The 16,381-nt window shown below is 40.7% G+C and overlaps 1 protein-coding gene across 1 annotated transcript in view; it reads right to left on the reverse strand.

Annotated features, from left to right (window-relative positions):
• rimkla (ribosomal modification protein rimK like family member A) overlaps positions 1–15,434 on the reverse strand; it is a 22,699-nt gene extending 7,265 nt beyond the window's left edge. Inside the window, exons 1-4 of the mRNA XM_088332092.1 lie at positions 14,765–15,434; positions 7,533–7,763; positions 4,905–4,991; positions 2,501–2,704 (exon numbers count right to left, since the gene is read on the reverse strand). Coding sequence (XP_088188218.1) covers positions 2,501–2,704; positions 4,905–4,991; positions 7,533–7,763; positions 14,765–14,927 — 685 coding nt within the window. The 5' untranslated portion in view covers positions 14,928–15,434. The remainder of the gene's footprint in view (positions 1–2,500; positions 2,705–4,904; positions 4,992–7,532; positions 7,764–14,764) is intronic.
• Between the last annotated feature and the right edge of the window lie 947 nt (positions 15,435–16,381).

Raw genomic sequence — 16,381 nt, forward strand, 5'->3', positions numbered from 1 at the left:
TGCAACCTGGTAATAAATCTAAAAGTTAGACTTGAACAACATTTCATCCCAGCTATCTTCAGGCAGTAGGAAGGGGACACCCTCAACTGGTTGCCAGCCAGTCGCAGGGCACACAGAGACAGACAACTCACTTGCTCATTCACGCCAATTAACCTGACATGCATGTTTTTAGAATGTGGGAGGAAACCGCAGTGCCAGAAGGAAACCCAAGCAAGGTGAGAACATGCAAACTCTGCACAGGAAGGCTGGTAGCTGGATTTGACCCCATGACCTCAGAACTGTGGCGCGGATGCGCTAACCACCCATCCGCACCGCTAAATGAAACTTTTTTTTTTACTTTTGTCTTGTATATAAACAGAAACCCGAACATCTTTCTACATTGATAGATTCGAATATTACGCTCATATCTTATGCAATTAAACACATTCCTTTCCAGATAGACCACATGGCAACAAAAAAACAACAATTACTGATTTAATCAGTATGGACGTTTAGAATTCTAACTGATTTCAAACAATAAACCATTAAAGGTAGAGATCTATTTCAAGAAGCAAAAATTTCCATGGCCCAATTAGCTTATCTGAAATCAAGTCTTAACGTGGAAGTAACAGTCATAGCAATTTACTTCAATCACAATTATTGAACGATATCTAGGTTTCTACAAACAACTTTTTACAGTTTTGTGAGTCAATGCAAAACCGGTTTTGTATGTGATTATTTTATGTTTATAATATTTAAAATGTGATTTTTAAATAAATCACTTTTATCATTTGTACAGTTGACACTTTAGCATGATAATTTGTTAAGTGTACCACAATTAATTGTGGTTAAAATGTTAGATTCCCTATGTGGACATGAAGGCTGGAATTTTTTTTTTTAAAAACATGGAGCAATTTACAACTTCCATTTAGTATCAGCAGATCCTCATGCAGTCAACAAAATGTCTCACGTAAACACTAATAATCTGACGACTAACGCCCCAAATATGTCACAGCACATTACGACCGTGACTGAGTTCCAAATTCGCCACGCTCTGGCAATGGATATCACAAGAGGGGGTTACAAAGCATCTTGAGGGTAGATTTGCATTGCAGATCTGCCTTGTGGTTCCAAAATCCATATCATGTTTGTTCAAACAATTGACAAGACAGAATGATAGTTTCTCATTGACTTCACAGGCTATAAAAAAAGTAACTTCCGCACTGATGCTGTCACAGAGCCAATATTCACAATAATCGAAGAGTAAGAGTTTTTCTCCAAGTAGATTTAAAAGAAACTAATGTAGGAATAATTCATTTTAAAAATGATTTAATCAAAGAGACTTTCCTGACCCCTTCACCTGATATTTGTGAACAAATCAAACTATCCATCCATTATCTGCACCGCTTATCCTCAGTATGGTTGCGGAGGTGCTCCATCCCATCCCAGTGGGTAGGGGACACCCTGAAATGGTTGCCAGACAGTCGCAAGGCACACAGGGACAAACAATTAGCTCACTCATTCACACCGAGGGACAATTTGGAACGGCCAATTAACCTGACATGCATGTTTTTGGAATGTGGGAGGAAACCGGAGTGCCCAGAGGAAACCCACGCAAGCACGGGGAGAACATGAAAACTGCACAGGAAGGCTGGTAGATGGATTTGAGCTATGCTCTTTAGTTTTTGGGTATCTTGTTTCAGACTGATCATGATATTTCTGTGATATCTTGAATCCCAAGAGTTTATGCTTTCCAATGGTATGTGGCATGATGTATTTTAGTGACTGGTGACCTCGTGAAGACACGGTTTTGTTTACCAAAAGGTTAAAAAATAAATAAATAAATAATTCTATATTAAGGGTAAAAACCGTCAGTGTTGTTCGGTTTTAGAGCACTTGGCAAAATCGGGATGCTTTATATGTTTATTAAACGGATTCCCCTGGTTCGAACGTGATGCCCTGACTGGCACCGCAGCTGGGGAGATACGCGACCATTAGTCTCGCCCCCCCAAAAAATAAAAAATCGCACCGTATTTAAAGCCGCAGTGTTTAAAATGTAGGAAAAACTTAGTAGCTTGTCGTCCGGCAATTTACATTAGTTGGGTGGTGAGGGGGCGGCACGGCAGCTTAGTGGTAAGCGCGTCCCCGGCACAGTTCTGAGGTCATGGGTTCAAATCCAGCTACCAGGCTTCCTGTGTGGAGTTTGTTCTCCCCAGGCACTCCGGTTTCCTCCCACATTCAAAAAACATGCATGTGAGGTTGATTGGCCGGTCCAAATTGTCCCTAGGTGTGGATGAGCGAGTGAGTTGTCTGTCTCTGTGTGCCCTGTGACTGGCTGGCAACCAGTCCAAGTTGTGCCCTGCCCACTTCTTGAAAATAGCTGGGATGGGCTCCAGCACCCCCGCGACCCCACTGATGATAGGCGGTGCAGTGAATAATGGGCTGTGAGGCATAGTTGGTACCAAATTAAACAGGTTCTAGGTAAATCTGATGTTCAAGGAAGCTGTTGGTGAAGGCCTACCTAAAGAGCAGTTGCTTTGCATTCGTCCGTCAGTGGAGCAACGTAACATAGAGCCGATGACCCGGCCGCCCACCAGTACTACGCGCACGTCACGGCCATGCGACTCCTTGACATACTGCTGAAAAAGGTACGGTGTGTCGTGACGAATCAAGTGGCACAGGTCCGTCAGGTGGTGTTTGTCCCGTGCCAAGAACACAGCTTTGCCTGTGGAAAAAAAGGACAAGGTTTTATGACAGTTTTATTAATTACAATAAATTGTCATTACTGTCATTGACATCAACTTTGTAAAACATTGTGCAACAAGATTAGAAATGGCACTCCAGGGTAAAGACTTTCTGGTTAAATAGGCAAAAATATTAACAAACTAGTGCTTAGTTAGAATAGTAGTCCAATAAAAGAATAGTGCATTTCGCCAGTGGTGCAATAAAAAGCAGCACAATCACATTTCGCAAAACATTCCCAAATAATTCTGAAGATATATATTTTCACAGTTCTGTGCGCTTGTTTAGGTTGGTGAGGGCTCTTGCGAAGGTACTATCACGAAGCCCGTTATTCCTTGTTTTAAAGGACCTGTAGCACCTACTAGAGGGCAACAGGTCAAAAGGTTATAATGTTGATGACTCTGCTGCATTATTGCAAGCCGGCAATGTAGTTCAGGCAGTGCAGAGAGCAGCTAACGATCTTCTGGGCTGTGTTGATTACTATCTGTATATTTTCCCAGCCGCTGCAGTGTTCCCAGCATAACAAACCGTGTCCTCGTATGTCAGATTGCTGTAAGAACAAGTTGACCTTTGGTAATGACACACAAATTATTAGACTTTTGGGGAACTTTAATTGTGGTTTGATGTCTTCTTTTGGTATCTTTACTCAATCTGCTGACCCAAGTCTTCTGCCAGTTCCACTTCAGTGTGGCATGATTAGGGTGCTTTGCTTAGGGGACAAACAAATGCTTCTCACAGAGGCAAGAAAACGTCCGGTTTAATTAGCACTTCTTGGCAAGGCCCATCAGCGAAAGCAGTGGCAAATCATGTGTTAGTGTATGTGTGTGCATGTGTACATGGTGTCTAAGTGACAAATCAAATATGATGACAAGGCAGTAGCACAGGTCAGAAAGACATAATGGTGCACTTCACGTGTAGGGAACATCCAGCAAGAAATATCTGCTATTGTGGAGGTTGGACTCATAGATGGCAACAGTTTTTATTACTATATATTATAAAATAAATGTTGGACTGGACCATTTTTACTGTTTTGGTCTCTACAGTAAAATATTTAAAAAAAAACAGGGATAATACAAACACTGTCACAGAAATTTCCTACGTTGTGTAAGATATCCCAATTATTTTCTTAAACTGTCTGTGTTTCTACAAAAATCCCTAACCTTGCGTTAAAAACAACCTATTCAAATCCTACATTTAATGTGAGTGTTATTTCTTCAAAAAGCTGATTTTCACACAGAAATGCGACGCATAGACAAAAAGAGGTACTGTATGGAAACACTAAAAAGAGAACATCTGCAGTAAAAATGTAACAGAATTCAATTGCAGCTCTATTCTTTTTCTACTCCAAGTGTATACACCTTAATTGGACAGCGCAGCACAGCCCTAAGAGGCCACATTCACAGGTAAAGATAGTTATTGTTGTTGTACAGTGTACTTTATTTCTATTTTACTATATACCGTATACTCTTATTTCAGTTTCTTGGTAATCTGTCTCTTAGCTGTAAGTTTGTTTTCTCAGCCATAGACAATTGGTGTTTAGCAAACGAAGCTCATAAAAGCAAGTACTCAGATGTAAAACCTCAGGATCATAACTGTTAAAAAATTAGACACAGGGTGTTTACTGTGGTTGTTTCAAAATACCAACAGAGTGGCTGGAATGCACTGCTAGTCAGGCACAGAACAAGATTTTATTTTTTTCGCCTTGGGAGTAGCGTGGTTTTTGTTAACATGGCGTCCTCCTAGTGAGAACACTCTAAAATAACTTGTTTGAAAGGAAAAAAAAAATCACCATAATGATCATTTATTGTGAAACGGCCCAAAATCTGGCTATTTTTTCCTCACAGATATGTCCTTTACTCTTCCTTCTTCATCTAGCCTGCCCTTACATCGGCCTAGGGAAGACAAAGAAACATAAAAAAAGAAAGAAGGCCTTGCTCTGACCAACGGTTGTTTTGCCCAACAATACACAACAGTGGCCAGTTGGTCCAGCCAATGCCCATTGTTGTTGCACACAATGTCAGAGCCAGTCAAGTGTTGATAACTACTATGTCAAAGGCTAAAGCGTCAGCTGACGTTGTGGCTGGTTTAGGCGAACCCAAATATATCAAGCTCATTCTGAACACCCTTCGCTTAATCTGGGATTACCTTGAAATCAAATGGCAAGCACATTATGGCAGTCTTACCTCTGTGACCACGTGCATTCTTGACCACTACCGGGTAGCCCAGCGGCTCTGCCTCGTCAATCATTTTCCGGAGGTTGTCGTGTCCGCCTGACCACATAGGCATGGAATTTGTTACAAGGAGCATCCTTTGAAGGCAAAGTTCATCAAATGTAACTAACTGAAGCAGCAAGTCGGGGTGGTAGGAATAGGGAAAGCGGTCAGCATGGCAAGAGGAGTGACTCAAAACAGCAGTGATGCGTTGCTGCCAGACGGAAGCCAGTGGTTTTTGGAAAACAAATTAAAGTCACACTCTGTTTTCAGTGCTAAAATGTGTTATAATGACCCTGTTTGGGAGTCTGATTGTTTTCCCCTAGCTCACTGCTTAATCTGACATACAATCAAGAACACAGATGTTGGTTTTCCATACACATTCATTGGATCACCATTTCCAGCAGAAAGAGAGAGCAGGCAGTACAAGCGGGAGGGAGCAAAAGCTTATTTTATTTTGTCAAGTCAGGCAGCAGGACTGTTACATAAGGTGCATATCCATTCTGTATGGATTGCCTGGACTACACCAGAGAGAGACCAGTGGAATGTAGGCCAAACAACACGCTCTTTCTTTCACTCAATTCCGTCCTGAATCTTTTGCCCTATAAATTTGGAGGTTTTATTTGAGGTTTTTCGTACAAGGATTTGTGGGGCTTGTGCAAATGGCTTAATTCTTTAAATGAAATTAATGTGAAAAAAAGTTTATACTGCATGATTCTGCCTATAGTATATACAGTGTGTGCAAAGATAACACTAAGCAACATTTATTTTATTTTTATAAAACTTAAAAAAATGACATTGTCATTGAACAATCTAGTATACATTGTATTGGTTTTGTTGAATATTGAATTTGAGTGCCGGTTCGAGACCGGGTGGAAACATATTGGCCTGGCGAGAGATGGGGGCCAACAGGCTGTACTTACCCAAGACACACCACAGGAAATGGTGCCTGTATGACCCAAGTGGTTGAGGAATCCAACCAACCAATACATTTGAAATGGACATATACATACATCTCTCATCTCATCTCATTAGCTGCACCGCTTATCCTCAATACGGTCGCGGGGGTGCTGGAGCCCATCCCAGCAATCATCGGGCAGTGGGCAGGGGACACCCTGAACTGTTTGCCAGCCAATCGCAGGGCACACAGGGACAGACAACTCGCTCCCTCATTCACATCTAGGGACAATTTGGACCGGCCAATCCACCTGAAATGCATGTATGTATATATATATATATATATATATATATATATATATATATATATACATATATACATATACACATAAAAAATCGGAGTTCGAACGCCGGTATGCTAGGGTGCGATGCTGAGTGCCGTACGGGTGTTTTAGCCCCTAATTATGCCCCCGAAGAAGGTCGGTGCAAGCAGGACAAGTGAAAAAAGACAAGTTGTTCGCACAACTATTGCCTTTAAGAAAGACCTAATAGCTAAATATGAAAGAGGTGTACGAATATCCGATCTTGCTAGTGAATACAGCATGGCTAAATCTACTATCAGTACGATAGTAAAGAATAAGGAGGCTGTGAAATCGAGTGATGCGGCTAAGGAAGTTAGCGCTATAAGCAAGCAACTGCCGCAAGTTTTGAAAGAGGGTAAAAAACTTTTGATGATTTTTCTCTCCCCACCGTCCACCACAAAGGTAAGAAATCCTATTCATAATCCTTTTTTTTATTTTTACACGTTCATGTTAGCGTAACTTTCGTACGGAAGATTACGATAACGTAAATGTATGATTAGTCTCAGTTAGCTTTGTTTACATAAAACATTCAGGGTGTTTGAATGGAGCTCCCTTTCCAATGAAGCGCTAGTCACTTTTTGTGGGGACCCGGGTGCTAAATGACGTGTAAACGACCTGATTTTTTTATTTTTACACGTTCATGTTAGCGTGATCTTTCGTACGTAAGATTACGCTAACGCGAACGTACGATTAGCCTGGGTTAGCTTCATGTTTACGTTTAAGGTAAGCATTCAGGGTGTCGGAACGGATTAAAAGGATTTTACATTACTTTTAAAGGGAAAAAACGATTACCGTGATCGTACAAATCGGTTTTCGAACAGTGTTTTGGAACGGATTATGGTCGAGAACCGAGGTTCCACTGTATGTGTCATATTCATTTATATGTTGTGTTATGTTTGTCCTACAGAAACTAGATAATTTGCTATTAACAAAATCAAATCCTCTTGATAAGGGAGTGACAAAGAGCTGCAGGTGGGTCCAGATCGGCTTGTTGCTGACCCCCGGTTAGTATTGGACATTCCTTAATTCATTTGTTGGCACTTACATACTACTTTTTTCAGGAGCAGAACTTTGATCTTTTTCCTGTCTGTGAGAGTCTTTAAGTGCTTTGACCAAATATCGTGAACAACCCGAAAGAGCTAACCTCTATTTCACAGTATTCAAAAGAGCAAAACAATGGGTGGAAGGAAATCAAATCAGTTTATTGGAGTTCTGTATTAAAAGATTCAATTCGGCTGAGGGAACATAATATCTGCTTTATCCTACAAAAGTAGTCAGTTGTTTTTTTTCTGTTTTTAAATCTCCAGACTAAATACCCTGCAAAACTCGAAGCTCAGCTCACCATATGAAAAGGTGTCAGGGAGTGGTATGCCATGGCCAGCTAGCTCTTGAAAGGTCCAGAACTTGTTGACACAGTTAAGTATGGCCTGAGGTCGGTTAATCAGCCGGCAACCCATCTTCTCCAGATGGCGTAGAACCGTAATGTCACTGTCCGACTGCACCCATGGCGTGGGCACGCGCACCACCACTACCTGCGGGTAAGACGTTACTATCTCCTGGTCCACTTGCAGGCCTGTGGGGTAACACATGAAAACATCATGAGGTAATTGTCATTTGGTGAAAAAAAAAATCATTGTGGTTGACCGTCAGGGCCTGCAAGTCCTTCACTCTGTAGGCCAAAAACATATCCGAATCAAAGAATGATGTTAAATATATTTTTCCATGAATACTTTATACATACGGTAACTCCAAATTGTCTGTCAGCTTCCTTTCATCGCTTTTTCCCGGTTGCGCTGATATCGATATTTTTTTCCATATTGAAGCATTTAACAATAACAATTCGGCCATTATTTGTTGTCAGGGTCAGAAATCCACATGCGTCGATTGACTTATTATTTTAAACAAATAAATTTCGAGTTTGGAACACAAAGGCCTCGGGAAACATCAGCTGGAAACATTTGTGTGTTTGACCGTGACCATCCCCGTGTCCACTGCTTCTGACGATCAGCCCTAAGTCGAATAAAAACTCATGTCAGAAATGAAAGGCTTTCCTTTCAGCATTAGCTTCGATGATGGACCTGAAACGCACGAATAATCTGTAAGACACAGTAATTGAAATCTTATTAACAGAAGAAAGAAGAAAGATTTTGTTTACAAATAAAAAAAGATTTTGGGAGAGTAAAATGTCGCTATACTCCTAAATAATATGGAAATTTTATGAGGTCATCATCATTGATGCTCTTTTTATATGAGGCATAGCTGTAGCTGCAGTGACGGTTTTATAGCCATGAAATAGTTAATGATGGTTGGATTGATTTAGCCCTACTGAAGGCCCAGGTGTGGAATGCAAGGCCCGCCATTGATAAAAGTCCAAACTTAAAAACAACAAAAACATCTATCGACATCTGTTTTTGGCTTTCTTAACTTCCCACGTTCAAAAAGAGATACGCAAGTCGAGGCTGGTGAAGATTTATAAGGGCTATTAAATTAGGCCCTCGGGGAAAATATGAACCCTCTGGCAAAATGAGTGTGGACAATGTATAGTGTTCTCATCTCAACTGTGTAGCTCTAGCAGCTAGTTGGCAAGATTAGGACAAGGAAGCGGCACTCAGTTACAAGGCTGGCAGCGTTAAGCCGTTTGGAGCCGGCCATGGCTGATGATATGATTAGCTGCAGGCTGCCCTCAGTCTTCCATCCTGTTGAGCTGCCAGATCCTCTCCGAGCACCGGGCAGAGGCTTTTTGCCTGAAATCCTGACAGCCTATCCGTATGTTTTCATTTGTTTGTGGAGGTCAGTGAAAGCTTTAAACAGATTGAAATTGATTGCGTAGCGTGTCAAGGGAGACACTTTAGTGTGACACAGACTATTGTGTCACATATCTCCCATCTGTGTCTGAAAATGAAAAAGTGTAAGCATCCATTAGGACTGCACTATTTTGGAATTGCAATTTCGATTTGATTTTGAAGGAAAAATGTATTTTCTGTGCTAGTTTATTTTGTTGTGAGTGCTTAATCATATTGACATGTATTAACCTTATCAAAACAGCACCCTTTTCTCGGGAGCTTTTTTAAGGTTGCGGTCAGGCTCATACGAGGAGGTGTGGCATAACATACTGCTTGAAAACTTTGCCTGACCTTTATTGTCTAGTGCCGTTAAAACTTGCCTCTGACTGGCAGCACCATTGAAACCCGAACTGTGAAAATTCTGGTTGGGAAAAAAATCCATCACTCAAAAATCCTTGGGAAAAAAAAGCAGTGTCTTAAGATTACACAATCACACTATGTTACAATGCAATATTGATTAGATTTTGGGTAATCATGCAGTCTTAGCATCCACTTAGCGCAAGCGATTGGGTCTGTCAACAAACAAATTCCACTCACGTCCTCTTCTCATTTTACTATGCAGAAAAGTATATATATATATTTTTAATCTCATTATTGTTTATACTGCTGGATGCCCTATGTGCACAAATACATTGTGTAGCTGAAATAACAATCTATCATCAAAAGCTATGTGCAGTAAGAGTAAAGCAGCAGCCCAGAAAGGTCAAAGACGTCTTGTGTTCTGACACAAACAGGAGGGGACCACAATTGCATCTCAAAGTGTATGTAAGCTATAAAAAGCCCCCCACCCTGTTTCCTCCGCTTCCTAACCTCTGTACACTCTATTCACTAAACTCAAACACTGCAGAGATTGTACTGGCACACAGAGCAATGCAAGAGGTGCTACAGTGGGAAGTGCTGCGATGTTGTATCATGGTGTCTGTCGGACAGACTCTATTCTGTCATGTTTACCGAGCGTTTCACTTATTAAAAAGAATCTGTGTTGAAAAAAAAACGAGAAGGCTATTGATTAAGCCAGTGATGATTCTTGCAGGGGACCATGTGAATGGTGGTGGAAGTTTTAGGACTACAGGCTACAGGGCTGTATAGAGATGTTTCTCATTTTGCTTAAGAACCACAACAAATACACAGGGTATTACATTGTTAAACACCACAAAATACAACCCAAAATTCTTTCTTTTTTGGTCAGTACAAATCAAATGTCTGTGGGTACAGAACGAGAAATATAGAAAGAGATAGCAACATATCATCAAGTGCTTTTCAGTATTAAAGTAGAAATAGTGCATGTTAATTCAGTTCCTAGGAATATTTTTATGTCTGAAGAGATCATGCAGGGGAAAAAACACATTTTGAGAGGACAGATCTACTCAGTCTACTACTTGATTTTCTTGAAGTACATCAAATTTGCGGTTATATCAAAACAACTTCCAGCTCTCCAAAGACAGGTTTACTTTTAAAAACACTGACAACTCAGAAGTCATATATGACTCACAGACAACTAAGTCTTCATATTATGCTGTGAGTTATTTGCTGTACGCTCTTGACTTGTACTTCATCTCCATCACTGGTCGGTATTCCCTCATGTAATCTTGGCGGTAGAGTAACACAAATTAGAATTTGCGGGAGAGCAAGCCAATAAAATCTACTTTCTTGAAAAGATAAAAATAAAGAATAAAACAAGCAAATGTTCTACAGAAACAATATCGTAATATGCATTGTGTGTGTTATAAGAAGAAGGCTGGCGATTCCAGGTAGGGAATACACTTCCAATCTCATTCAGGTCTATTGTATAAGACTATGTACTAGGGCTGCACGATTAACCGAAATCTAATTGATATCGCGATGTGACAGTGCGAATGTGTAACCGCAAAACACTGCGATTTGAGCCCTGTGTATGCAGAGATCCCAAGAAGAGGGCGTTGTTTTTTTAAGTTCAAAAGATGTCACCGTGATTAACCCTAGTGTTGTCTTCATTTCAAGAACCATTTATGTACTTTTTTATACAGCTTACATGGAAATATGGATAAAAACAACATTTCGTTTATGGACCAATCCAGAAAAAGTCACAACATTTAAAATTTAATAAAATATCATTCAAGGGGTTTGTATCAACACAGTAAAGGGTCATTTTGATCCAAAGACAACAGTAGAGTTAAGTACTCACATGAAAATAGGGGGGACAAAACTAGTACAAAAATGCACTTTTCTTTTGAAATTGAATCGAAATTTCAATATAGGTCTAAAAAAAGTTATATGATATATATATATATATATTTTTTATTTTTATTTTTTTTATTTTTTTTTCAAAAAATTGCGCAGCCCCACTTTATACTCTATGAACAGTTTGGCAGTGAAAACATTGGATTTCACAAACAAACGGATCCACTTCGAATGTGTAACAAAATAGCTATGAATCAGCTGTTAAATTTCTTTTGAGTCTTATATGACAAAATAAGTGAGATACAGTTGTCATAAATTAATATCTGGATTTGTGTGGATGGGCCTCAAAATAAATTTGTGAAATTCCTCTTGCATTGCCGAACGATGGGTTTGTCTGTGGGTAGCTTCAGGTAGGACAGTTATCACCGCAACCCAATACAAAGGTAAGTGTATAAGTCCTCATGGTGTCAAAATTTAAACAAACTTGTGACCACCCTAAAAGGGATATCAGTTAGTAGGCCAAGATGCTTACATTCTGAAAACTAGTCCCTACTGGGGTAGGGAAAATAAGCGTCTGCTTCTTACTGCCCCTTTTCGAACATGTTATGTTAACACTATTTTTGTTGTTGAGTCATTGTTTTTGTCTAGTTTTTATTTTCTAAAGTTCGAAATAAAGTTTATTTTATCCATTCATTAGTACAAGGCCTGAATTGGTTTGCTTGATTTAGTGGTACTATACAAAACTGGAAAATAGGAACAAACAAAACAAGAAACAAATGAGTTTTCCTTTCCCACCAATTAAAGGATGCGCTGTGTCCATATACAAGCACCATGCAACACACTAAATTTCAATTTCCTATTAACATATCAATACCAATCTTGCAACATCTGAATTACATGTGCTTGCTGCCTGCTCCCTTGTTTAATCTGGCTGAAGAGAATTTACGTAATGTTTGTTAAACTGACAAGTCATATCATTTTTATCTTTGCTTTATTCCCTAATGGACTTGATTAATCAGAACAATCAATTAAAGATATTCTACATGTACATTTGAAGTATTATTGATTGCGTTAATTTGAAATTGCTTTATGTAAACCTACATCCATTATCTGCACTGCTTATCCTAAGCAGGGTCAGGGGGTGCTGGAGCCCATCCAAGCTATCATCGGGCAGTCCGCAGGAGACAACCTGAACTGGTTGCCAACCAGTTGCAGGGCACACAGATTCAGAAAACTTACTCGCACATTCACACCTAGGGACAATATGGACCGGCCAATTAGCCTGACATGCATGTTTTTGGAATCTGGAAGAAAAGATTGCTTGGAGGAAACCCACGCAAGCACAGGGAAAACATTCAAACTCCACTGAGGAAGGCTGGTAGCTGGATTTCACCCATGACCTCAGAACTCTGGCGTGGACCCGCTTACCACCCACCTGCCCGTGGTGCCTTACTTAAATACAAATAAAATGAGTAAATGTTTTAAATGCACCTAGACCACACACATTTTAGATTTAACAATCAAATATGGCTTCTGCATACATAATTTTGCCAAAACGTATTCCATTTTCATGACAGAAGCGCAAAAGGCTGTGGACAAATATGTAAAACCCACAAGCTGCATTATGTTAATTCGAAAGAAAAATGCTATAGATGCACTAAAAACCTGCCTTTGGGGTTTAAACTTTACCTCTCATACAAATGTAAAAAAAAAAAATACCTAACATTATTGCATTAACATTTCTTAAGTATTTAATCTAGCAAGTATTTCATTTAGCAAGTATTTAATGGAATTTCACTTTTTTCTATTTAACATCTCTCAAGTGTCAGATTACAACATTGGCTGCAGCCACCATCAATGTGCTAATTGAGACACATTTACATCTCTCAGCCTCTGATTCTCACGCACCTGGCATATAGGTGACACATTCCATGCATGACTCTTGGGCGTCATCCTACTGTCACAATCACAAGACAGAACACAAGACTAGACTCTAAAGTGTGGTATCATAACACATTAGACGTGTGTATTGTCAGGATTTGGCATTGGGGAACCATTCAGTAATTGTATAAAGCATCAACATCAATCTTACTTGCTCAATGAATCACTAAGCGATTAGCACAGTGTTAAATATCTGATTACCAGTTTGTCCAGACGATGTTTGTCGTTTAAACCTGGCACTTTAAGACACTTGATTACAAAGTGCTGTACAAGAACAATCAGGACAGACTAGACAAATAATATGGGCATTTCTTAGAAAAACTCTTCTTTTTCCATCTTGCTTGGGGTTTGGATTGGCCTTTGGGCTGTACTAGAAGGGCTCTTATTACGTTCACCGTTTTTATGCTACAGCACCAAATACAAAATCCATGGGGAGGAGCATGACTTCACTTTCGAGCATAAAAGTAAAATAATATACTGAAAATAATTTTCAGTTATATGTCAGCTACAATACGGAAATCTGTTTTGTGCAATTTATTGTCAAAGCATTTTACCAGCTACAGAAAATATCTCTTTGAGAATGTTTCTTTGAAGATTATGAGATTAAAAAAAATACATTTTCAAGACGTCGAAAAGACATCTCATTGGACAGGGTTAAGTCCACAAGTAATGTTTTGGGACTAAATTGGATCAAACCAAACCAGCCCAATGTTAGATGTCTAGTTTTGGACTTTAATAAAGTCTAAAACAGACCAAACAAAATGTGACTGATAATCCAACAACCAAAAGATGTCTGATTCTGGTCCTGGTTGGGAAAGGTACTCATTCCAACAAGTTAAGTTTTGAACAACACAAACTGCCGGTTTTGAACATTAAGGAACATAATATATTGAAAATAATTTCAGGATATGTGTGAGCAAGTACCCTGCAATTGGTTTTGTGCAATTTACTGTCAAAGCATTTTACCAGCTACGAAAATATCTCTTTGAAGTTTTTGTTTGAAGTTACTGCTTGCTAACTGCAAGTCTGCTTCTGGTCAGGGAAGGTACTCAATCCTGCAAAAACGTTTTGACAACACAGACTGTGATTTTGAACAATAATTAAAATAAAATATACAAACTAATTTCAGGTTAGATGTGAGCAACTATCTTGCAATTTATTTGGTGTAATTTACTGTCACGGCTTTTTACCGGCTACAAATATATCTATTTGCAGTTTTTCTTTGACGTTACTGCTCGCAAACTGCGTTTTCAGAACTATTAACAATAAACGACATGGATGAGTCCCAGCCAGACGTGGGCACAGACGGAACACAGTCGTGTTTCTTTTCTCTCAGCACAATAGAAAAATGTAAATCAATCACAAATTCTTTCTTATTTAATAAATTCAGGTCTTTGTTTAAGGACGCAGCCAGAATAAATCTTATTAGCCACAGCCATCATACCCTCGGTGACGAGACGCGGTGAAAAGTAGGTTAGGCGGTCACACGTTTGCTTTATTCCGCCTTCTTGCTAGCAGGCGCAGAGGGCTAGCCTGCGACTATCCCCCACCCCCTCCCCGGAGAACAACTGTTAGCGGTGAGCATTTACCAACAGTTCCCGCTTGATGCAATCACAACCATATTCTTTACCTAATTGCCCCTCGCTGATGGTGAGGACGATCTGCTCCATGAGGAGACAACGGAATTCCACATCCTCCTCTGCGCAGCGCTCCTTCAACGCGCGGAGAATCTGGATTTGGGGGTACTCCTGACTGATGCGTCGGTCGGTCACGAACCAAAGGCGGGAGCACATTACGGTAAGCTCGTGGGATCTATCCTCTTCTCTCCCACCTCCCTTCCCCAAATAAAACAAAGTCCGACCGAGTTGTTGGCTGCTCCGCAGGTTCGGATCAAAGGGGGACGTTAGGAAGCTGTAGATGATGCTCACGCAATGGAGAACTGGGGCAAGAATCACAAAGAAGCGATTTAAAATGAAGACGCCTTTTCATCCAAGTTTTCCTTCATCTACATCCATTCAAAGCGCCCAAACCGAGAGTATTCTCTGGGGAACCGCAATCTTTGAACAGAGCCACGGCCTTCACCTCTTGGGTGTTTCCGGAGCTCCGACCGTGAACTTTGTCCAAACCCTAGCCGCTGCGAGTGAAAGATCCTCCGGATTCCCCTTTAAATTGTCTTGTATGCACCTGTCAACACGATACCAGCGCTGAAAGCGCACGCCGCTTTATTGTCGACCAGCCGAACGAATACAACTCCGCTCCTCCTCGTGCACGGGGGCGGGACTAAAAAAGAAATATGACAGAGACGCTGTCAGCCAATCAGAAGCCGCAAAGAGCGTAATGCGTGAAAAGTACGCCGGAGTTTGTGCGCGTGGATGTGCTATTTAGACCAATGAGATGCGTCAACGTCACAAGAAGGCCGGACCTGGAGGAGGGCGCTCGGTGGTATTGCTTGAAGGCGCGGGCTCCTCCTCCAGAACCGGTTCAGACCAGACATAAGCGAGGATTTGGTGTAAAGATGTAGTGAATTTCGGCTCTTTTTAGAGAACTGGCTCTTTCGGCTCCAGAACGGGTTTTCAGTTGTTGTTTTTAAAATTAATGATATGTTACCAATAGGCGGCACGGCAGCTGAGTGGTTAGGGCGTCTGTGGCACATTTCTGAGGTCATGGGTTCAAATCCAGCTAACAGCCTCTCTGTGCGGAGTTAGTACAGACCTGTCAACCTGTATGTTTTTGCCGTACAAAGTACGTTTATTATGCATTTTGAGACGTGTACGACGTACAAGAAAATCTGTACGGAAAAACGCAAATTTGTCAATTATGGGTACCATCCGGTAAACACCGACTATCACGAAACGGCAAATCAATCAAGTCTAACGAGTTCGCCGCGGTAACCTCTATCTCGGTATCGTTTTTTTTCCGTTGCAAACGAAGCGAGCGGTTTGATGCTACTGTGCGCATGCGTCTGCCGCCTTGGGATTTCCCATCATGCTTCATTGTGAAAAAAAAAATGGTGTAATATTATTTTGTAAGGGAAAATACGACAGTTTGTACGGGCATGGAGCCGTGGAGGTTGACAGGTATGAGTTAGGCATGTTCTCCCGTGCTTGCGTGGGTTTTCTCTGAGCTCTACGGTTTCCTCCCACACTCCCCAAAGACATTTCAGGTTAATTGCCCTGTCCAAATTGTCCCTAGGTGTGAAAGAGCGAGTTAGTTGTCTGTCTCTGTGTGCCCTGCGACCGGCTGGCAA

This window comes from Urocampus carinirostris, chromosome 3 (genome assembly GCF_059441175.1).
Source record: "Urocampus carinirostris isolate Australia breed hairy pipefish chromosome 3, RoL_Ucar_1.0, whole genome shotgun sequence".
NCBI lineage: Eukaryota > Metazoa > Chordata > Actinopteri > Syngnathiformes > Syngnathidae > Urocampus > Urocampus carinirostris.